The sequence below is a fragment of the Dreissena polymorpha genome, chromosome 4 (assembly GCF_020536995.1).
Source record: "Dreissena polymorpha isolate Duluth1 chromosome 4, UMN_Dpol_1.0, whole genome shotgun sequence".
Lineage (NCBI taxonomy): Eukaryota > Metazoa > Mollusca > Bivalvia > Myida > Dreissenidae > Dreissena > Dreissena polymorpha.
In genome coordinates, this window is record NC_068358.1 from 66,798,325 (window position 1) to 66,823,616 (window position 25,292).

Genomic DNA, 25,292 nt, shown 5'->3' on the forward strand with positions numbered 1-25,292 from the left:
TTTTTGAAGTTCAATAATGTTATCTTTGCTGAAAAAGCAATGGTTCATATTGTCAGATATTAATTGCATATACACGAAAGTGTGTTTTCAAATAAATAATCATCATAGCAAACATCAATTTAATTACGTTACAATATTGTACCATGATTTAATAAAAATACGTATTAATTATAATTTTGAAAAAGTGGTTTATGCTGCAAAGTGCTATTAAATGAAGTAAATACAGTTGAAACGAACTTTATTATAAATGCAAAAGTTTTACAACATAGTTAAATAAAAAAGTAAGTAAATGGATAAATGAATGAATGAATAAATAAGTAAATAAATAAATGAAAAAAAATGAAAACAAATAAATAAATAAATAAATAAATAAAATAAATAAAATAATTAATAAAATAAATAAATGAATAAATAAACAAATATATGTTTCAATTTTTATTTGTGAATATAACTATTCATAATTTTAAATAATTGACATTAATTCAAACCAGTTGCATGCAGGTTGTTGGCTGATAGTCTGTGTAAGGGCATGAATACGTTCTGTGTCTGTCTTGATTTCAACAATATCTTCCGGTATCTAAAATGGTTTGTTTTGTTATTCAGTTAAAACAATATGGCCTTTACAATGCAAGGCAATCTGACTCAGACTACATTTTCCTTGTTTCGCTATTTGTACTTGGAGGTTTTGTATTACTGTGACCTGTATTTAGAGTCATGGGTATAAGCACAGTATCTTTATATTTATAAACACTCTGATATATGCCGTTTGAATAAGTGTTAAATACTTGTTGAAAGAGCATTATAAAAACATATGTGCGCCCGATTAATTTGCGCGATAACAAAATAATGATCAATCTGATCTCCTAATCTGTGTACGTTCCAGTATTATATATCGTGCTCTGCGTAAACAGTTATATCTGTTCTCATGTGTGTTTGTTACAAACTGCTGTTAAAAATCTGTTTTGTTTATTGAAATTCAATATCTATTTATTTTATGGTATTTTAAAGTTTATTTAGTTGATTTCAACATTTTACCTGAGTATCCATTTCTTTAATCCACTGTACGGAAGGAAAACACAAATCCGGATATTCTAAAATGACTCCAAAATAGTCGAGTTTTTACAACATCGATGTTAAATATACACGACATTCGGCTAAGTAACCTTCACAAAACGTGAACCCGGATAAAAGTATCCGTAAAGCTAGCTGTTTGTGCATACAAGTGCAATAGGTGTATTGTATTTCAAATTGGTTGAGTGCATTGAATCAACCGTAACTCAGCCCATAAATAACGATCATTAGGCGTGTCATTTCTATTATCTGTTCGGAAGCTTTAAGGTAGCGCACCTATAATGATTTCCCGCGATTTATTTTACGATCATTGCCGATCTTCAATGATCGGTTATTTCCGAGAGATGCATTTGATTTTTTTCAAACTTCGAATTTTGATATGTGTTTACCTAATTTATTTAGAATACATTATTTTCACTATAAATATTGACTTTGATCCAATCATCATCTGAAAATTACGATTTGCTGATTTCTTCAAAGATAGACGAGCTTTTTACCTGTTTACTTTAAATATCTTATTTAAGGTTGCACTGATATGAAGTTGTCGTGGCCGAGTGGTAAAGGCGATGGACTAAAAATCTTTTGGGATCTTCCCGCGCAGGTTCGAATCCTGCCAACATCGCATACTTTTTGCGACGCGTTTTATTTCTTTTCTAACGTAATTTGATTAAATATAGCATATAAGCTGTGCTTATTGTTAAATATGTTGAAAATTGTATGCACATCCTTCAATTTTTAAAATTATAACAACGTTATGGCTAAATTGGGTAATGTACTGCTGAAAATACGAATGATGCATGTTGCATTTTTATTTTTATTTCAAAAAGTAAACGGTAAATCTGTCTATTTCTTGGTATCTTTGCTGTATATAGTGTTTCTATAAAAACTAAGTTTAAAATATAACTTAAATGATACTATTTTGAATTTTATGACACTTTGTTTTTAAGCGACCCAATTTTTACTTGGCTGATATCACTTACATTTCATGGCGCTATTCCATAGATACAAAATTGTAAAAAATATATGTCTGAAAAAGAATACTAATTTCATCTTGTTTAAACTTTAAACACCTTTACTGCATCTGTACACACCGACTGCATGCCCATATTTGGAGATTTGAATTAATTATGGAACTTTTTAATACCCCAGGGGTGAAAATATACTGGACAAAAGCCGAGCGTGAGGGCGGTTTTTAAAAAATCGGTATATATTTTTAAAAAGCATGGAAAGCCTACCTACAAATTTGCATGTAGTTCAGTGAAATGATGCTGATTAGGAAAATAATTAATTAGATTATATTTGGATATGTGTCCATTAGGGGTGCGCTACCTTAATCGGCAAAGTGTCTTACCAAGGAATTGAACTTTGTTTAAAGCTAATCGAAGGTTTGAACAAATTTTCGCTTGTAGACCACGAAATAAATCTAAAAGTTAAATTGGCAAATTTGAGCGAAGTTACCAAGAAATATAGGCCGCATAGTAAAAAAGATCTGTCACATATTTGTGTTTAAATTACCCTGTAATGACGTCATCTTTGAAGCTATTGTTTCATTCAATGAAATTATTTGCCATTTTAATTAACATCTAGAACAATCACAAGACCGGTATTTTTAAAGACCATTCATTTTATATTCGTAAGGAAATATTCAATATTTCCTGCACCTCGCAATATATGTAGTAATATGTTGTAAGTAATAATTGCTATGGAGCAGAATGGTTAATGCAGCTGCGTTGTGTATTCTTATGCGCATATATCCCTACTGCCTTGATTTTCGTCGCAAAAACAATCAATGTATGCTAAATAGATAACCTGTTACGATTTGGTTTATATCTTTTTATAACTGATTTTACACATAGTGTCTGAGAAATTCTTCCAAAGGAATGAGTTTTAAATCTGTTCATCCACAATGGAGAAAAACGCATCTTATCTGTAGGTACGAAGACCAAAGGCCCACTCATAACACTTGCATTCAAGCAATATGATTGATTAATTATGTGATTTGGAAATTAAGTTAAACGTGTTGCCTTTGTTTGTATTCTAAGATATGTATAGTTTGTTCGCCATAATCGAGTCCATTCCATAGTAAGTTTATTGTATACATTGTATTGAGTTGTAACAATGCGCGCTCTCTGTCCCTCATCCTGTAAAACTAGGGTGAAACTGAATATGTGCAATAACAAACTCTTGAGGCGAAATGATCATGTATTCGATATTTGTGCGTCCTTTATATATGGACGCGAAATATATGTAAATGTCTCGAATAGTGTATATGCGCGAGTTCGGTGAATATAAACGTATTATTTGTTTGAAGAAAAATATTCGACCAGTGTTATTATTTATATTATCGTGAATCATGGCTAAGTACAATGTTCCAGTTTGTTTAAGTACTTTAAAAAAAGATTGTATGTATCAGGTTGATGTGTTTTATATGTTATGTAAAGTGTCGTATATAATGTACAATATACACGTATATAATGGCTTTTCAGGACCGAGATCTTTGATTACAGTACCTGAAGTAATGTGTATACGTGAAATCCGCAGGTACCTTTAAGAAAAATACTCTATAAATACTGTACATATATACAAGTGATACAACTGTTTCAATTCCTGCACAACTCAACGGTCTGAACAATATCGAAAGTTGCTATCAAACGCAAAACATACACCAGATAAACTGTTAAATAATAGCCATGCCATAACTCAAAATCTGGACAATGAACGACTAGATTGAAATTAAATTAAAACAGAAAGTTTCATTCATAATTCTCAGTATTTCTTACTTGATTCAGGATGCACAACTAAACATGATATAATTTATTTCTAGTAGTGTCTATGCAAGTAAGTTCTTCTTAGGCTATATATTCCTTGGCCACTTTGTTGTCTTCGTGTTCAAGAACTTATTCGCAACTGAGTTGGCATTTTGCGAGAATATTCTATAGAAAACTTATATAATTTAACATTTCATTTCATTTTGGATAAATTACTACATGTTTTTCACTACATGCTTTTCAAACATGTTGATGGTGTGATCTTCACTGCAGGAAGTGTTCAGCCAATTACGTTGCAAATTTGATTACCTAATTAAGTGCGTACGCATTCCGAAAGATTGTAGGTTTTGTCAACGCAGTAAATATTTATGGTCTTTTACACATATGCATTGACATGCATTCAAAAAGGTGTCTACATATATAAGCGCAATGTACAGTTAGCGAACATGAACATACCTAAATGTTTATGTACATAAACAATTGGAATATTAACATTTTGCATAGTCGATGGTGAGTGAGTTGGTTTATTTATTTTGCTAGAAATAAGCATTCGATTCGAATGTTCAAGGGTTAAAGCATACCAACCTTTTGTTGTTTGGCGAATTTACGACCATGAACAGACTGGTGACGTCAGCGAACAAATGTATGTGTGCATTGATGTCAGCAATAATGTAATTGTTATACACAGAAACATAAGTGGTCCTAAAATACAGCATTGGGGGACTACGGCGAGAATTTCTATATGGGTTGATTGCAATGCAGGCGAGATTACTGTTTGTTTACGATCAGAAAGATATTGTTACAAAACGATAATAGATTTCATCGAATGCCTGATTTTTGAAGTTTGCATAATGCACATTTTTGCAAGACTTTATCACAAGCTTTACTTATATCAAAGAATACAACAATACCTCAAGCTCATAGTATAAGGCTCTGCAAAATGTATTATTAATATATTTAAGTTGTTTGATAAAAGAGTCACCAGGCAAGACAACATATATAATTGGTTCAAAGGTGACGGAACCCTTCATAAAACAATCAAAAATTGATTTGCAGAAATGAAAGACGATATATTGAAATCTGTAGTTAAGAATGTTGAAGTCCTAGAAGGTAGACTCTTTGAAAAAGAGCAAGAGATTGATAAGCTAAAAACGCAGTCACAAGTATTAGAAACAGATATTAAAAACCAGAAAGAAATGAACGAGAACCTTCTTAAAGAATTGAAGAAAATAGACATGAATAGGCAAAAGTATGAAAACGAAAGCGAACAGTACTCACGTTCAAATAACATCAAAATAAAAGGAATCGCGGATACAAACCCACGAGAAACAGCAAGACAATCAGCTGAATTGGTAATATCCGTCCTGCGCGCTTACAACGTGTGCCAAATAACCATGGCGGACATCAACATAGCCCACCGACTCCCAAACAAGGACAACAAGAACAGAGACATAATAGTGTCGTTGATTAGCAGGCAAACAAAATTCGACATCATAGCGAATAGGAAACAGCTAAAAGGGACAGACATCTTTATCAATGAAGTCATGACCAAACTTAACTTACATGTCCTTATGTTCGTGAAAAAGAAGATGCCAGACGAAATAAACAGTGCTTGGTTCATGAATGGTAAGATCTTTTACAAGAACCATATGGACAAAATTCAAACTGTGAAATTTGAAGACTATGAACATTGGACGAACCTGCCATAGCCAAACAACACACCGAAGAGAAAGTAATGTACGCACCACACTTGGACGCTTTTCTTTGTTAACAAGTATAGTATAGTGTATGTGCGATATAGATTAACGCTTCACTGACCACAGAGATTCGCTGAACAAAGTGTGACAATATAAAATCTACTGTGTCACGAAAAAGATAAACGCTTCACTGACCACATTATTCCGCTGACTGAACGAAGTGTGATAATATAAAAACTACTGTATCACATTAGGCATAATTAATATTAAGAACGCTTTATTTTATAGATAGTTTTACTTAACAAATACAGTTCAAGCACAATATTTACTCGTGTAGTATTTTTGTAAACTATATACAACTCACCGCGATTTATATATGTTTTAAACCACCTAGAACAAGCAAATAATATGCATCTTGTTGTTTGCTACATTGGTACAAATGTTTGTCTGTCACTGTCAGCCTTTGTCATTCTTGTTGGAGGTGTATGTCGAACAGAGATATATTAGCGACCATGTGTGTATGCTTGCAGACAAATAGGATTATATGTGCATGCGTTTTTTTTTTGTATCTTTGCACACATGGATTTGTTAAAATTGTGTTTTATATAAATAAAACACAACTTTTTTCTAGGCAGGTGTGCGTTTTTTGTTTGTTTATTTAATCAATTTAAGTAAAACAACACTACATTGGTACAAATGTTTGTCTGTCACTGTCAGCCTTTGTCATTCTTGTTGGAGGTGTATGTCGAACAGAGATGTATTAGCGACCATGTGTGTATGCTTGCAGACGAATAGGATTATATGTGCATGCGTTTTTTTTGTATCTTTGCACACATGGATTTGTTAAATTTTGTTTTATATAAATAAAACACAACTTTTTTCTAGGCAGGTGTGCGTTTTTTTTGTTTGTTTATTTAATCAATTTAAGTAAAACAACACTTTGCTGGTATTTATAAATATATTAATGTATTGAATAGTTTGCGTCCACGCTTTTTGATAAATATATTGGAGGTGTATGTCGAACATAGATGTATAAGCGACCATATGTGTATGTTAGCGGGAGAGTAGGAGTATTTATGCATGCGTTTTTTTGTGTCCTTGCACAAATGGATTTGTTAAATTCTGTTTTATATTAAAACACAATTCATCTTAGATGCGTAGATCTCTTATTTATTTATTTTTTATAAATAGTCACCATTTAAACTGGCATATGTGCACTGTCATATTTTGTCAATTGAATTGACTTAAATAATAAACTCAATAACACATCTTTTATAAACAAATAAATTACGCTGATAAACAAATTGTAATGTTAAGACAACAAATATTCTTTACATAATATATACAATGACATGATCGGTACTTTTTTTGCAACAAATAACTATCAGATTTTTTTTCTCCCTACTGTGAAGGACAATCAAATGGAGCCTAACTCTTTACAACTATCATTAATTCTATAATCACACAGGCATATTAAAATCTAGTCAAAATGTTGATACATAACTTATATATAGATTAGTTTGTGTAGTGAATATTTACATACAGGAAAACAGAAAATCATAGGCATTTTAAAATCAAGTGAAAATGTAGATACGTAGCTTATACATAGCTTTGTTTTTTGAAGTGTATATTTACATTAAGAAAAACTGAAAATCACAAGATTGCATGTATACATGTGTGTATGTACGTGTGTATATGTGTATGTATATGTGTAGGTGTATATATATTTGTTAATATATATGAATATACCTTGAACAATATCTCCTTTTTTCGGTTTTCAAAGGAGGCATTTGATAAAGGTACTGACATCTTGTTAGAATCTCTCTCTACGATATCTCTTCCCAGGGTGAAGAGAAATCAAGTAGAGCTGACTTTTTCCACCATTATTTTGTACTAAAATTTTCATTATCCGAAGTTAATATTACCAAAAATTGATAACGAAATAATGAAGTTTTTCTTGTGTGGTTGTTTCCGGATAGTTGTATGCACTACCATCATACATATAAGCAACAAAGAATACTTAAATAATATATATATATGTATATATATAATTGCACATTGTATAATTTAATACATGTGTGTATGTACGTGTGTATATGTGTATGTATATGTGTAGGTGTATATATATTTGTTAATATATATGAATATACCTCGAACAATATCTCCTTTTTCGGTTTTCAAAGGAGGCATTTGATAAAGGTACTGACATCGTGTTAGAATCTCTCTCTACGATATCTCTTCTCAGGGTGAAGAGAAATCAAGTAGAGCTGACTTTTTTCCACCATTATTTTGTACTAAAATTTTCATTATCCGAAGTTAATATTACCAAAAATTGATAACGAAATAATGAAGTTTTTCTTTTGTGGTTGTTTCCGGATAGTTGTATGCACTACCATCATACATATAAGCAACAAAGAATACTTAAATAATATATATATATGTATATATAATTGCACATTGGATAATTTAATACATATATAACCACTGATTCATGACATCATATGTAAGCGTTTTGTTGTTGTTTTGTTTTACATATTTCTGTTCTCGTCTTAGATACTTTAGCAGTACATTGGAAAAATATATCATTACTTTGTTTAAAAACCCATACCAATACCGTATGTTTTATTCTTTTTTGTTTTTTGTTTTTTTGCATCGCTGTGTTTCAATTGTTTGGTGTTGTTTTTTTGTTGATTTTGTCCCTTTATATTTTTTTCTTTGCATTTATTCCACTTTATATGTCATGATGAAATGTTTACTATATTTGTACATACACATCACTTCTGCATCGAATACCAAATCATGGAAAAATTCCATTGACCTATATCTTATAACCGAAATCAACTGGACATGTTTTAAAATAGAAACTAACTGGACAAGCACACACAAATTATCAGTAACATCACCCTCCACCTTTTCAAATGATTAAATTATGCACTTTGAATGTAAAAGGGCTAAACAATAAAGATAAACGCATAAAAATCTTCAAATGGTTAGACGATAAAAATATAGGATATGCCTATTACAAGAAAGTCACTTGACACACACTTTAGCACAAACCTTAAAAGATGAATGGGACGGAGACATCTATCTCAGTGGACAACACACTAATAAACAAGGCATTGCCTTTCTGATAAAAAATAATATTGGGATGACAGTCGATAACTTTAATGAAATAATAATTGGCAGACAAGCAAGTATAGATATCAAAATACACGAAACACAATTAACATTAATCAACGTTTACGGCCCTAACATACATGATTCCTCTTTTTATGAAACATTACAATCATTCATAATTAATAACCAAGATAAAATCATTATAGTCGGTGGTGATTTCAATACTGTTCTTAACCCATAATTAGATAAAAAGATGGGAAACCTTTATACTCATCCTAAAAATAGAAACATTTTGAATAACATAATTGATAATTACAATATGTTAGACATCTGGTGTACAGTAAATCCAAACGAAAGCAAATTCACCTGGCACTCTAACACAAAACCAACAATATTTTGTAGATTAGACTACTTTTTAATATCTGAGTCACTTTGCAACATAATTGACACATGTAGCATAAAACCAGGATTTATGACTGATCACTCTCTAGTCGAACTTAAACTACACAAAATACAACCTGAGAGAGGCCCAGGATACTTTAAAATTTATAACAGCATCTTATTAGATACACAATATCAAGCGCAAATAAAACAAGAAATATTCAATACAGTTCAAGATAATAAAGATGCAAACTCAAACACCTTATGGGAAGTAATTAAAGGAAATATACGTAACACAACAATCAGATACACATCATTTAAACAAAAAGAAACACACAAACTTGAAGCTGAAACCATAAAAATCATTGAAACACTTGAAAAACAATTGCATGAAAAAACAAACGATACAACCGACATTGAAAATGAAATAACATAAAAAAAAACAAGTATTAAAAGGAATTTATCATACACATCTCAATGGAGTAATACTACGAGCACGTGCCCAGCATGTTGAACACAATGAAAAAAATACAAAATACTTCGCAAACATTGAAAAACGTAGAAGTGAACAAAAAACGGTACACAAATTAGTAGTCAACGGCGAAGATATAACAAACAGAACTCAAATACTAGAGGAACAACGTCTATTTTTCGAAACCCTCTATAAACGAAAACATGTTGAAAATAACACCCTTTTTAAATATAAACATCATGCTTTAAATCAAGAGGAAAAACTATTGTGTGACGGATTACTCAATGAATATGAATGTGGACTACCACTAAAAGAAATGCAAAACAACAAAAGTCCAGGATCTGATGGCATTACAATCGAGTTTTATAAAATATTCTGGAATGATATTAAAATATATTTAATTAACTCACTGAACTATTCATTTAACAACGAAAACTTAACAATGCTTCAAAAACAAGGTATAATATCACTCATTCTAAAACCTGGAAAAAACCTAGAATCCTTATCAAACTGGCGTCCGATTAGTTTACTAAACAATGATTATAAAATTGCAACTAAAAGTATATCAAACAGAATTAAAAAAGTATTACCATCAGTCATTTCAAGATCTCAATCTGGTTTCATTAAAGGACGATACATTGGTGAAAATGTACGTCTGATACAAGAATGCATAAATTATTTCAACCAACCAAACAACGCTGGCCTCATCTTCTTTGCAGACTTTGAAAAGGCTTTCGATTCACTAGACCATTCGTTTATGTTCTCTTGCTTAGAAAATATGAATTTCGGTGAAAGTCAAATTAAATGGGTAAAACTATTTTATACCGATATTAACAGTATACTGATTAACAATGGCTTCTTCTCAAACAGTTTTAACATCGAACGAGGGGTATGACAAGAATGTCCACTTTCATCCTCGCTATTTATTATATACATCGAGTATCTATCACACTATATCCAATCAAATAAACATATAAATGGAATATCGCTAGAACCTGACGAAGAAATTAAACAGTCCCTATTTGCTGACGACGCAACTTATTTTTTAAATGACAGTATTGACTCATTCAATAATCTTATAGAATCGCTTACCCTTTTTGGAATGGCATCGGGTCTTAAACTTAACAAAAGTAAATGCACTGTGCTACGAGTAGGTAAATTTAAACAAAGTAATATTCATCTTAAAAAAGAAATGAAATTCCACTGGACATCAGATGAAGCAACAACGTTAGGAATAACCATTACAAACAATGAAAATGAAACCATTCTAAAAAACATACTGCCTAAATTACAAAAATTAAAAAATTGTTTAAAATCATGGAAGCAACGTAAACTTACGCTAATCGGAAAAAACACAGTGTTGAAAACGTTTGCACTCCCTAAATTAATTTATACACTAACAGTTCTCCCAAACCTACCAAATGATATTATTAAAGATATACAATCAGAAATATTTAATTTCATATGGGACGGTAAACCTGATAAAATTAAGCGAACTCATTTAATTCAATCTGTAGAAAATGGAGGTATCCAATTAACGGACATCGACTCATTCTTGAATGCAATCAAATGCAGCTGGGTTAAAAGATATCTAGATAATACCAATACAAGTAAATGGAAATTATTCTACCAGGAAATCCTAAAAAAATATGATGACTCCTTACTTTTTGAATGTAACATCAGCAATACCATTTTGCATGAAATTGCAAACGAAAACATATTTCTGTCTCATGTTTAATCGACATGGACTAATGTTACTCATAATCTAGAAACCCAAATCACCAGTAAAACTATTTTATGGAACAATAAAGACATAACTTCAAACAACAAGACCTTTTTCTATAAACATTGGTTTGAAAAAAAACCATTAAACATGTCGACCAATTGTACGATTACAGAATAAAAGACTTCTACTCTTTTGAGAATATATGTTATATATACGGAATACCTTCGGGCAATTTCCTAATGTATTACACATTATTTAAAAGCATACCCATACATATTAAATCTACAATTAATACAAATAATACACCATGTACTCAAACATCATTCACGGAAAACATACTTGCAAAACAAAACAAAACAAACAAAATATTTTACAAACTATGAATTAAACTCCCTGCAGAAAACTCCAAGATTCAAAATAAATGGCAAAGCCTTCTTCGAGAACAAGAATTTAATTGGAAACAAATATTTATCATGCCATATAAAACAACTATTGATAGCACACTGAGAAATTTTCAATATAAATATGTCCATAGAATCATAGCTACAAATAAATACCTTTTTAAGTGCAACCTATCCAACACAAATTTATGTGATATATGCAGCGAACACATTGAAACAATAGAACACCTTTTCTGGGAGTGCAAACATATTCAAATTCTATGGAACCAGATAACAACATTTCAAGAGAACCAACAATTAAAAGTAAAACTGTCTCTCTTAAATATCAGTTTCGGTGTGAATAATTTTAAAATACCAGCAATTAATAACACTGTGAACCACATTATCATATTAATGAAATATTTTATATTTAGCTTCAAATACAAAAAACAAATACCTACTTTCAACTGTTTTATAAACTATTTAAAACTAAAGATCCAAATTGAAAAAGAAATAGCCCTCAACAACGATAAACTTCATATTTTTGAACAAAAATGGAAACGCATAAACTTTCATAACCCAGTCCAGTTGTCATCTACCTAACTCTAGTAATAACAGCATACACCACATGCAACCAAAGAAAAAAACAACAGTATATCCTAGCATATTATGTATAATATGTGTTTGACATTATTACTGTTTTATTATACCACTTTTGTTCTTGCTTATGCACATATTTACATTGTATGTTTTATATTGAATAAAAAAAAAAATAATAATAATTGGTTCAAAAAATGAACTTGCACGAAGAAAATTAAAAATGAGTTTATGTAATAAACTCTTAAAGTCCTCCTTAGTAGTATATAGCCGTTATATGGATCGATAATTGAACGCTTATTGGGCACACATTTACAATTTTCCAACCAGCAGAAGACGAATCTCTTCGTGTTAAAAACAGAAGATAATATGCTCCTATTGAAGACCAATGTTTTTAATGTATTCATTCATATAAGTTGTAAATATATTTTATATAAACTGTTATATTTGTCAACAGACATTGAAAAATGTGCCAAATAATATATTTAATATAAAGCGTATGGGGCGACTCCTGAGACGCCAAATGCTCAATGACATTCCTAATTTTGCAATTGATATTAGTTCTCCGTAATAAGTATATGCCTTTTAGGGGGTGTGGCGGTGCGGTCATGTTCGCTTACGCAAGTGAATCGGTCACGGGACGGTTACGAGTTATGTAATTTTGTGAGCACTTGTATAATACGGAAATAGTATTCAAGTCTGACTGGTTGTAATTCAATTAACTGAATGCGTCCAGTCAGATACGCCTGAATACGCTCAAAGAATTGAATCTATAAGTGAAAACCAAAGAAGCTTTAATGAAAATAACTAACTTTTATTCTAAGAACTAGTAAAATTAAGAACAATGATAGAGAGTTAAGAACAGGTACAAGCCAAGTCTAAAGAATCTAAGTATCATTAAAAATGAACAAAATACAGCAAATACATTAATGAATGTCAAACAAAAGTTCACAATCTGTCAAAAACTGATATAAATATTAGTTACTGTAAGTCTAGAAGTTGCTTCAATAATCTAGTTTAGAAAATAGGTCTAATTTAATCTGAAGAACACAATTTATGGAAGTGTGGGAAAACTTCAGTGAATCAAATGTTAAAATAGAAGAATTTACTTAAGTTATTTAAATAAAATAGTCTTTCTAATTTAGAAAATACAAAATAAAAATAATCTAAATAATAACAATAATTTGTAAAATAATGCCAAAATGTCTTGATGCTGGTGTTACAATAATTAAGAGTTTAATTAATTATTTGTTTATAAAATTTGAAAGTAATAAAAAAGTGATTTAATCAGCCAGAACAACTTATTTTATACAGCTCTGAGAGCACTTGCAGAACAGTCTATTTTCCCTTGAAAAAGTCCATTTACAGACATTTGATTGGCTAAAAATATAATCCCTTCACATAGACAAAAAAAAATAAAAACACTCAAATCAACAATGTTATTTAAATTTAACATAAACAACATACTTCTAATAAAATATGCAAACTCTACAAGCATTCAGCTATCAAAACACACCAATAATTAATAATCAATATCTAAGCTCTGGGGAACTCTGCAGGGGATTTTCTCAAAGAAGGCATATCAGTAAAGGTTCCCATTATTGACTAATTTGCAAACTTCTGATAACAAATGTGATAAAAAATAAGTACATATTTACACAAGACAATTATATCTTAGATAAAAATATCATTATATTAGAAAAATACGCATTTTAAAGTATTAGACCTTAAAGTGTTTTGAAACCCAGGGGTCTAACAAATTCCAAAGTTGATATACAAATAGATTAGGGAATCTGAGTAACCAGGTTAAACAAGGGAGATAAATACTGCAAACTTATGTACAGGTTGTCTTTTTTTTTAACTATCCTTTAGCTGATAGGCTTATCATAAGTGCTGATGACTTACTGTTAATTATGAAAAATCTGTGTTATGAAAAATAACATCATATAATTAAAGTTACATAATAATGACACAATAAAACTAAACTTTACTACAGGGGCATTCAACATACTTGTTGACGAGATTAATAATTATGTATCAAGTGGTGATAAAGCTTATCGATCCGACAGGTATATGGCTTGTTCGTTGTTCACTAACTATTAACTTTTTTTTTCAATAAAAGCGCACATTTTCCTTATTTAATAACATATGTTTATCATATGAAAGTATGCTTCATACATGGGAACCCTGTTAAGTATATAAATAGTACAGGATGACCTGATTTAGTTCCAAAAATAGAACATAAAGAATAACACAATGGATAAACAGGTAAATACATTTTGACCACAATTTACATTTATAATTATAAGGTGTGTTTGGTATCGTTTCGCATCGATTAAATACCACAATTATTAGTTAATTTTACAGGTGCTCGACGACATTCAGGATATCATGAAAATTAATAGATCCAATTTTCAACGACTTCAAGATCTGAATGAATGTGGACGGAGAGCAGAATGTCAGTGGTAAGAGGAAGTACTTGTATTATTTGTAAAAGAAGCATTAGTTTGAGCTTTAGAAGTGTCGTTGTAGTAATTTATCATTGTGTGTTAATATCTTGTTATGTTTTGTACTTTTGTATGTTTTTTTTTTTTAAATTTCCGATAACTTGTGTTATATTATACATCGCATGGCCAATAAATAAGATATGGCGGTGACAGATCACAAGATTCAGCGAGTATAATCGGTGTCGCTAAAAATATAATTAGTCATGTTTGTATGTTGATTACGTTACAGACTTTACACTAATTGATTGCGTTGTCAAAATTTTTTTTTCTTTGTATGATTATAAATATCAGAATATTCCGAAAAAATTAGCTTTGTTAATAAGTATTATAGATACGTTTGTTTAATGTACGAAAAATTTGGGAAAAATTCCCTTAAAACCAGGCTTTGGCATTTAAATAACAGATTGTTGAACCAACAAAGCACGCTATTAAAGTATTCAGGCATTTTTGTGATTGATTAATTGAGATTAGATGTGTTTATTTACAGTGCAGATGTAATCGATCGATTGACTGCAGGTATAACAGAACTATTGCTGATTTTCTTTTATCGCAAAGTAGCATATTGTATATATGCTAAGTTATGAGCAGAACTATTTCAAGAATGTAATATAGTATTTTGTTTCATGTAAATTTAATTATAATAATTAATATGATGCAAGCATATCGCAATTTGCAGAATATTTCTTTCTAAATAATAGTTTGACCTTAAACCTTATCAATCATCAAGTTTTGAATAGCCAATTGATCACTTTTCTTAAATAAAGGACTCGTTGATGTTAACAAGAATTTCTCTCCTGATAATTTTTCTTGAGCTTCAACATCCTACCTCCTATATTCTTGTTTTCTTATTTCATCATTCCGATATTTAAAATTGTCCTGTAGGAAAAATGTGAGCATTAATGGTTTGGCATATTATTGTTTTAGTTGCGTCTGATTTAAATGAGCGCCTTACAGAACTACACCTGCGCGAGAGCGAGGTTGATACGGAACAAAATGATATCGTTCAAAGATTTTCCTACATTGAGACTCAATTAGATGAACTTCGACAAAAAGTGCACACCACGAAAGATATAAGTTGCAATACGGTTTTCGCACACAATTCTAAAGACGGCACTTATCGTGACGTGTCATCAAAAGATTCAAGTGTTCCAAAACATGGTAGTAGCAACGTCCATACAACAACAACACGTTAGCTCAGATTTATATCAGAATACATGTACCTACATGGCTAATTATCAATAAGAAAACAAACTAACCAATATTACGTATTTTAGGTAATTTTGATATATATTTCACAGTTGCAATGTGCAACTATTTTTATTATTATTTTTTCGACACACGGTTCAATAACATATAATTTGATGTTTTATTTACAGGAAGTGTAGTTAGACAAACTCATAAGTATTTCCTTAGCGGCAATGAAAAAACATGGGACACATTGGCTCAGAAAACATTAGACAGAGGTGAATATTTGAACGTGTATTATTGCTATTGTCGTTTAGTTTATTCACTTCACAATTTAAGTACACACCGGACGTTAGAGCTACAAACACAAATATGCGGACGCACTATTTATTTTTCAAATGTCATTTGACACAAAGTGTTGATTTTTTCCATTAGCTAGGCAGATTACAGGTCAGTTAGAGTGCGTCGCCACGGTTTTATGTCTGGACATATCAGAAAGCATGGCGTCAGGGAATGCATGGAATCAGGCTATGGAATTTGTCAACGACTTTTTATCAGGTGGAAAGATATTACGTTTCTATTTGACACAACTAATGGTTATTTAACACATAATAATAACACATTCAAAATATTTTCTCTTATTCAGACAAACACGGGAAGATAAATAAAAACGCTTAATATTTCATTGTATAGTTTATTATGGAGTATATACGACGAAAATCTATGCAAGATTAACACTGTATTGTGCATACATATATTTGTTTTAGGAATAACCCTCACCATGTATGTACTCAACCTTTTAAAAGGTGATTGCATACATTGTTTCATATACGTTATTTACATTTTTGTCAAATGAAATAGGTCTAGAAGAGTATAAAATCCACAACGAAGACCGTATACGAGAATTTGTTGCGCTTGTAACATTTGGTCATGAGACGAAATTACAACAGTGCCTGACCAATAGGTTCGACGATGTTAAAAAGCAATTAGGTAACTAATTTTGTTACTATTTTTTAATATACAGTTTTTAACATTAGACAATTTAGCAGATTCCGCTAAGATTCATACATGTTAAATATGTATTCTTTTCACAGAACAAATGCCTTTGGGTGGCCCAAGTCCTCTTCTGGGAGGTCTTATGTGTGCTAAAGCTGGAGCGTTGTCTGGTAAAAACGGTAAGAGGGAGAGAGAGAGAGAGTTAAATCTAGATTGTTTTGTTAGTGTATCCGTTGGTCTCAAATATGCTTTAGCTAAATGAGTATGTCTTTAAGGTTGTTGACAATCAAATGCCAATTTAAACTACTGAACATTTAACGCTGGCGTTGTAGAAAGAGTGTTCGTTTAATGACGGAAATGTAATTAGTTCGATATCTACCGGGTAAGCGTGTTTAGATCTTCCCAAAAGACACTTAGTATTGTTTCTACTCCGCTAAAAGATTTGTTGACGTCTCAATAAGCAGTATGCTTTCGAGGAATTGAGCTAAAATTAAGGTTTATACTTTTGCACAGAAAACTGATGGAAAATAAACAACCAACCATAGTTTGTGCAAGAAAATTTTCTATAGTTTTTAAATACAAATATTCATTTTCGTACTTTTTATATAATTATTGTCTTATAATAACGAGCTACCTGGAGAAGTAAGTGTTTTTTTTCCAAAATAGTCTCGCATGACAACAGCAAATCTGCAGTCATACTGAAATAAAACACACACAATAATTTATGAAAGAATATAAATTACGCTATTACTACCTACTTACACGTATTTTGAATAGGACCATCTGTCAACGGCTTAATCATAATTCAAAAAATAATCGTGGTCACAGACGGTCGCCCCACTGAAACATTGTTACATGCAGGACCGGATGCTGAAGACGAAACAAAACATGAACAGGTATATACACCGCTCTTTGTATTCCATAAATATTCCTTTCTAACATATTAAAACACCGTGTATTCAATTTATAATTATACAATACTTCAAATACATATTTTTTCCTTCTTTTGAATGATTCCCATACAATATGTGACGTTTTGCCTTTATACACATATACAACTCTTGTGTATATAGTCGTTGTGTTTTTGTGTAATATATGGTATTTTACAGCTACTTTGTAATAAGTATTTGTTGATTTAATACCTAGCATAATTCATTAGAGTCACAAGTTATTATTGGCTAATGATCAATATGGCCAATGCAAAATAAGTCGTGTTTCCAAAGAATATAGTTGTCGCAAAGGGCAAGTTATTACACGATTACGCTGAAATACATTCCCCATTAATTTAAACATTGAGAAGGCATACATTTCAACAGTTGTACAAGTTTTTACTAGTTTGATAATTATTGTTTCACTTCTTTGCGTACTATCAATCAAGTGACAAAGACATAACATAAAATGTTATAAGGTCTAGAGAAAAAAACAAAAACATTTATAAGAATAAATCCAACATTGGGCGTTGCTGAATTTGCAGAAAATCATACATGGTTATATATCGAAGGGAGAAGCTGCGCATTAATACAAAGTATAATCACAACTTTTAATGCATTCATTTAACAAACACAACAATCTTTACAATGTTTTGTATACTTCATGAACACTAGCCGAAAACGATATGAAACTGACACACAATGCCAGTCTTGCACATCAATCTTGAACGAGTCAAAGAATAGCATGATACCTCTGCACGTAATATGAATAGCTAGTGTCACCAACTTATATTGGGTAGCTTTTTAACTTAAGACAAAAGTGTTAGCATTGCCTTCGGTAAAGTCTTAGAGATACCTTTTGTGCAATCAATTAAGCGACGGTGTACAAATGAAATAATTGCCAACAAAGAGCAAATAAGTGTATTTTATTATTTCTCGACAAGACTCTTTAGATAAAATTCGGTATTTCAACCCCCAAAAAGAAGAATGTCATTCGAATCAATTACTTTTTGCGTAAATATTGCTAAGTGGTATATAGTTTGAAACTGATGCCTTAAATCCCAAAAATATTCAAAAAAACGAAGAGAACAATAATAGAAACATTTTTAGGAATAGGGTTAAGTCAAATACGTTTGGTAACAGTTATTGATCGAACAGTTATAAATATGGCCGCAAAAGGTTTGCCCCTCATTTGATAGTTGTTGCATGATCTCGTTTAGTGATGCATAGGTCATGTGTACATTTTCATCCTCTTTGCTATATTGACCTCCTAGACAATAATTAAAAATAACTTCATCACAACTTTTGCTATATTGACCTCCTAGACAATAATAAAAAATAACTTCATCACAACTTGAACTTGATGTATATTTTTATCTCAATCGGGACATACGATTTATAGTCCTTTATAATCCTCCACACTGTGTTATTTTCAACAAACCGCACCAATCTTTGAAATGCTACTTTTATCAGGGCACTTTACATATCGTATATGCATATCATCAGTGTTTTGTTTTCAACTGACGCAATTCAGCCTCGCTTTGGAGAGCTCATTTTAAACATTTGTTTATTATTGTAGACACTAACCTATTTGGCAGAGGCGATTGATGAAATTGATAAAAAAGACATAGACGTATCGTTTATTGGTGTTGGAAATTACGACAAGGTATCGACGTCGTCCATTTACACATATTGATTAATTATGTAATTACATGGTAAATCTAACTTACTGGATAGTATTACATTCTCCCGCTTGATATTTCTATCATTGCAGGGTTATATTACTTTAAACCTGTCCGTCGGTCAGTTGGTTGAATGTTCGGTCCGTATACCTTTTTTCCGCACGATAAGTAGAGAACACTTTGATCTACGACCATGCTAATGGCAATTTCAGTTTATATATAAGAAGACGCCTATCGATTTTCAGGTTGATCGGTCATAGTTAAAGGACATAGGTATTTTGAGTATGAAACACATTGGAAAAATGTACCGTCACACTCATGCAAATAGTATCTTAATAATAATTTAAATTGTGAAATAAAATGCGACGAATATCAATTTTGCGTTCAAGCACGCAATCCTCTTGGCTTAGTGCTGACTTATACAACTGTTTCAACCAGTTTCATATCCTTTAACTGATTTGAATTGCTTGCTGATTTCGTGATAAACGAACAACTTGAATTTTATACACGATTTGTGTAACCCCAGTATGAGATTATGCAGTTTAAGCTCTGATTTATAAATAGTTTATGTCCCTATATAAGCTGAGCGAATCACACTATCTCAGCAATATCAATTACAATGAAGTAATTACCTGTTTTCGTTTTACAGAACTTTATAAACATAATGGCGAGTCTTAGTGGTGAACTAAAATCATTCACATACAAAGATGGACGCAGACTTGCTCGGCGTGGATATCTTGCAGTACGAACATATTTGTAACACTAAGTCGATTAAGAATTTAAAAAAGTGTACTTAAGCTTACACTTTTATAAGATGTAATTTAGTAATCAGCTTTTATCCGCATAAAGTGTTTTAAAGTGGTTTGTGTTGAAATAAATTGCATTGCTCCTAGTCACTTGGCTTCAATCAAGGACCTTGAAGTGATGGTGAAAATGATACTTGATATCGTGTCACTTGTAAGCGATACATGCATTTCTGGTTTAATTTGAATCGAGTATTTTTTATTGTGTCCATTTAAAAAGTTGTTAATGTACAACACATACCATATATTTCAGGCAAATTTACTGTTTCAAGACCTGTCTTTGAACGTTACTTTGAATACCGCCATGACAAAGGAGGACGAGGTAACACGTTAGACTGTTTGTCGTTTATTCAGGTTGTAAATCAATAGATAATTCGTAACGCACATATATTTATTACTCAAAATGTTTATTATAACACGGCAGGTGCCGAATTTCATATAAACAAAGAAGAAAATCGTCTTTGGGTTTTTCTGCAACAAATTATGGGCGGAGCTTAATGTTTCGAAAAATAGTTCCGAATAAATAAAGAAAATATTGCAGTAAAATGCACGTGCTAAAACCCGCTCTAAAAGAAATATAATAAATGTCGCATGTACATAAATGTAATGAAACAACAAATTGTATAAGTGGTGATAAGTTGCATATCCACCCCTACAAAGAATGTAATTTGTTAGGAAACGTAATTAAGAAAACATTTATAGCATGTCAGCTTTTCAGTAGCATCAATAAACGTGACGTCATTTAGTTTCTACGATTTTTTTTCTCAATGGAAGTGACGTCATTTGCAAAATATTAATGAATGAAAACGACGTCATGTGTTTGTACAATTTAATGACGTCACTAAAAAGTGAACTTTGTACTTAGAAGGGCGTAGTATTGAGAAATATAGTTCACGTCCAAACGTTTGAACCAAATCAACCAAAATCGTGTTTGAATCGAAATAATATTTTTCTATGATGGTTTGTTGTCGAATAACCAACAGTAAGGAGTATAGATGCGTGTAATCAAATCACCCGTGCTTCGCACTCGTGATTTAATTCCTACGTATGTATAAAGGGATAATACACGTTTTCGAGGGCATGATCATCTGCGGGCGCTCGAAAAATCCGTTCCAGGAATGGATTTTGAGAGCGCCCGCAGATGATCATGTCCGAGAAAATGTGTATTTTCGCTAATATTGCATAAACAAATCACACATATCAAAATAAATTAAAATAACATTGAAAACAATATGTCTTGTTCATTCGACATCGACAAAATAATTCGATTATTTCAATACAGTTCAAGGTTGTGTTTTACATATGCCTAACTCGGTCATAATCCGAAATGACGAGGCTTTACCTTCGGATTGGCAGTTTTCGATTTCAAATGTGTTTAAACAGTGGATTAATGAAAAGTTGAAATGCAGCCGCGCAAAGTAAGAAATGAGGACTTTTTTGGAATTTACAGCAGGAACGTTGAAGGTACATAAACACTTACATTTACAGCATAGTCTTTTGAAAGTTTTGAGTAAATAACCTTAACTTCATTGACGTTGCCAATAAAATAAAGCTGGTATAAGTGAGTGCAGATGGTATAATTTGAAAAGTGGAATGAAATAGCCATTGCCATTTTCTTTGCATGCATGAGGAAACTGGTGCTTATTCAGTTCCCCATTTATGCTTGGAAAGTCGTCGAAGGCTGGAAAAGGGAAATAACTGCGCGCGGACCAGATTATGGATATGAAAAACACATAACAGGGCTTGAACGGCACGTGAATCGCCTTATTTATACACGATTTCTCCCGTTCAAGCCCTCCTTTTGCCAAGTTTCTGCACCCCGCCAGAGGGCATTATAGATAGAGTTTATGCAATAATACTCCTTACTGTGGGTTATTCGACAACAAACCATGATAGAAAAATATTATTTCTTAAATAATGCCAAATATTTTTCTTTTGCAAGTGGTATATTATTCTTTCAAAGTATGTATTAATTCACATTTATAGTGAATCTAAAGCACGCTGTCAAACTTAAAACGCTGAAACTATTTTGCATTCTTAAATTTCGCATATTAATTATGGATAAAAAATACACTAACATGTCTTTACATATTTTAATCCTTAAATGTTAAGTATATGCGCTTTATTTCATATTCTGTGTTTTAGTTTCAGAGACGCACATATTATTGAAATAGCATTTTCACGTGTTACATTTACATTCGAGCGTTTTACCTTTTATTTAATAACAATGTATTGAGTTATGTTATGTCCCCAAAACGGTCTTGTCTGTTTCTGCTAATTACAGTCGTTTCGCATCATTACAGATACCGGAACAATGGGGTCTTAAATTACATTTCATACTTCAGTGTTAGTATTTTAGTATTTTAGCACAAATTATCTGCAGTCTATTTATTCTCACTTGCAAATGTTAAATAAACATATGAATATGCATGCATTTTCATCCCATGTTTGTCTGTAAATCTGAACAAAACAACAACACTATGATTGCATAATTATTCTCAAGGAGGATATACAAGCCCTGCGCGACCGGACGGAAAGATTCATGGAACGAGACTTTGGCAGTAAGTTTTATAAGGAAATCAAAGGCTCGGAAATTCCAATTCTTGGCTCCCGCGTGCGTAGGGGACCTGACTGGAACAGAGGGAATCTGGATGGCAATAGACCCGGAACTGTTATAGGACATATTGGTAATAAAATATCTTTATGCTTTGAAACATATGATTAAAAAACTTATCTTTGTGCTATGTATTGTTCTGTTATTTCGTTAAATTGTTTTATGTCAATCATAACGTTATAAAATGTAACTTAAACATAAAGAATGTATTTGACTATTGCGTATGTATAAAGAACAAAATAATTCCTACATTTACTTTTCCTTTAAACATGTGTAAGTATGGACACGCTACGCTACACAACTTATCGTAAAAATCCAATACATATATACATATATATATATATATACTTTTGCCGATTTATTTTCATATTTTATCGAAGGGGTTCTGGCTATCAATAGTCCTGATAAATATGCCACCAAGCGAAATAACATTAAAGTACGAATAACATTTACAGACTTTTCATATGTTATTTAAAAAGCCACATTTTATTATCCGGGCTACTGTAGAAACTGATTCATACGCCCAAAGTCGCAAGCGGTTTCGACGATTTTCACAAGCACATATGCACAATAACGATGCGTTAAAATGTGTTCAAGTTGTCATATTAATGTATAGCGTATTTTACATATTAACATTGCAGAATCAGATCAAATATTAGTTCTTTGGGATTTTAATGACTGGAAGATGGTATGCAGATACGGAGATGCTGGATTTGACGTTAAAGTTGTCAACGAACCTAGAATTTTAGATGAAGGAGAAAACTTTGCGATTGGATGTAGAGTGAAACCAAGTTGGTTCAATTTCTTTGTATTAACATTTAAATTAATATATCTCAGTTAAGCGCACAGCGATAGTATATAAGTGGTGTTTGGTTTTATATATATATCAATTTTACATCGTTTAGACAGCGCTAATATTATATTAGTGGTAAGTTATTAAAATTAAGTATATTGATGTTAAGATTTATTGTTTTGCAGAATCTGATATGTCTGTGGAGCATAACCTTTCCGAAACTGGCGTTGTTCTTCAAGTGGCTGACAATAAAGCTCGAGCAAGTATCGATTAACTGATTATACTTATTGAAATAATTGTTTGTCCCGTTTTCTGACGCATTCAAACGAATATTTAAATCGTATGAAAACCCATGTCAGTAAACACGCGTAAGATATGTTCTCTTAAATACTGACATTTCATTATATGTTCGGTATTTGCAGGTACGATGGAATGACGGGACCATAAGAGATTATGAATATGGAATCGAACGCAAAATAGCGATAGAACTCTGTTGAGTTTATTATTTTGTCAGCGTCTTTGGTTGTGATTCGTCGCCATCAGCAACATAAAAACATTATTAGTCTTACCATTTTTTTTAAGTCTTATCTATTTGACCGATGGTAATTTGTCAGTACATTGGATACGACTGATCACTCTTTCAATCCAATGAAAGATAAAGCCTATTTCCATAGACTTACTTTTCTTTTTTAGTAGAAAAAGCAGCAACATTTTTGGTACGTTTTATTTGAAACTACTTTAAAATATGAAAGTTTGGAGTGATTTATTGAGGAACTGTGCTTGTGTGGAAATTACATTTCCGTCAACATTTTTTCTGAAGATATCAGAATTTGGGCTAATCGCACCTGCATAAAATTACATTAAACATATTTTTTTATAGAAATGTTCGAAAATAAAATATCGTACTTTAAATTGATACCATACTGTATTATCTTAAATAAAGTAATTGTAAGGAATTGCCTTAAATTTTAGCTATTCTATAAAGGTACCCGTCGGACATTGAATTTATTAAAATCTAACGATGAATGGTATTTGAAGAGACATTTTAAGAGATGATTAAGATTTATAAAGCAAATCATTTATGTTTACATGTATACATATAGAATAACAGGTTACTGCCTGATCTTTTTGTAATATATCAGGCAAGGCTTAGAATAATATAACGGCGAGGCTTGCCGAGCCGTTATTTGATTCGTGCCGAGCCTGATATATTACAAAAAGATCAGTCAGTAACCTGTTTTACTGTTTATTCTACCACAGTCGCACACGTATGCACATTAGAATGAGAAGGGAGCTTACCGTCGGTTATTACCCCGATATACCAACGTTTGTTTAAAGTGACGTCACTTTGATTGTCCGCGCACTGTTTATGAATGAATACGACGTCATTTGATTTTCATTGTTTTGGTGACGTCACGTTTTCGCGGAAAAATGGAGGACGTTCTGTTAATATAATTGTCATTTCTAACCTTAAAATCGCGGATAACTTATTAATGAAATCGTGTTAGAATCGAAATAATTGACGGGTAACCGTTGGTTATTGCGGTAATAACCAACGGTATGTCGTTCCGATG

The 25,292-nt window shown here is 31.6% G+C and overlaps 1 protein-coding gene and 1 non-coding gene across 8 annotated transcripts; both read left to right on the forward strand.

Moving 5' to 3' along the window:
- Positions 1–1,611: 1,611 nt before the first annotated feature.
- Trnaf-aaa (transfer RNA phenylalanine (anticodon AAA)) lies at positions 1,612–1,693 on the forward strand. The gene has a single exon. It is a non-coding gene; the product is annotated as a tRNA-Phe (tRNA).
- A 12,733-nt stretch (positions 1,694–14,426) lies between these two features.
- On the forward strand, positions 14,427–24,674 carry LOC127879106 (uncharacterized). Of its 7 annotated transcripts, none has more exons than XM_052425759.1 (16): positions 14,427–14,477; positions 14,577–14,674; positions 15,204–15,232; positions 15,641–15,904; positions 16,093–16,179; positions 16,337–16,459; positions 16,763–16,891; positions 16,996–17,076; positions 17,675–17,793; positions 19,406–19,492; positions 20,158–20,250; positions 20,565–20,633; positions 22,815–22,998; positions 23,567–23,716; positions 23,904–23,977; positions 24,141–24,674. In XM_052425759.1, the coding sequence occupies exons 1-16, from the start codon at positions 14,466–14,468 to the stop codon at positions 24,213–24,215; spliced, it is 1,674 nt and encodes a 557-aa protein (XP_052281719.1). In that variant the 5' UTR covers positions 14,427–14,465; the 3' UTR covers positions 24,216–24,674. The 7 variants fall into 7 exon arrangements, with proteins under 7 accessions (XP_052281719.1, XP_052281721.1, XP_052281718.1 ...); XM_052425761.1 differs by having other exon boundaries at positions 14,449–14,477; positions 14,565–14,674; positions 23,904–23,981; XM_052425758.1 differs by having other exon boundaries at positions 14,449–14,477; positions 14,565–14,674.
- Positions 24,675–25,292: the final 618 nt, after the last annotated feature.

Coding starts and splice junctions, on each gene's coding strand:
- LOC127879106 (XM_052425758.1), top strand. Junction 16,460..16,762: donor TGTCAACGACTTTTTATCAG/GTGGAAAGATAT, acceptor CAAATGAAATAG/GTCTAGAAGAGTATAAAATC. Junction 23,978..24,140: donor TGGCTGACAATAAAGCTCGA/GCAAGTATCGAT, acceptor CGGTATTTGCAG/GTACGATGGAATGACGGGAC.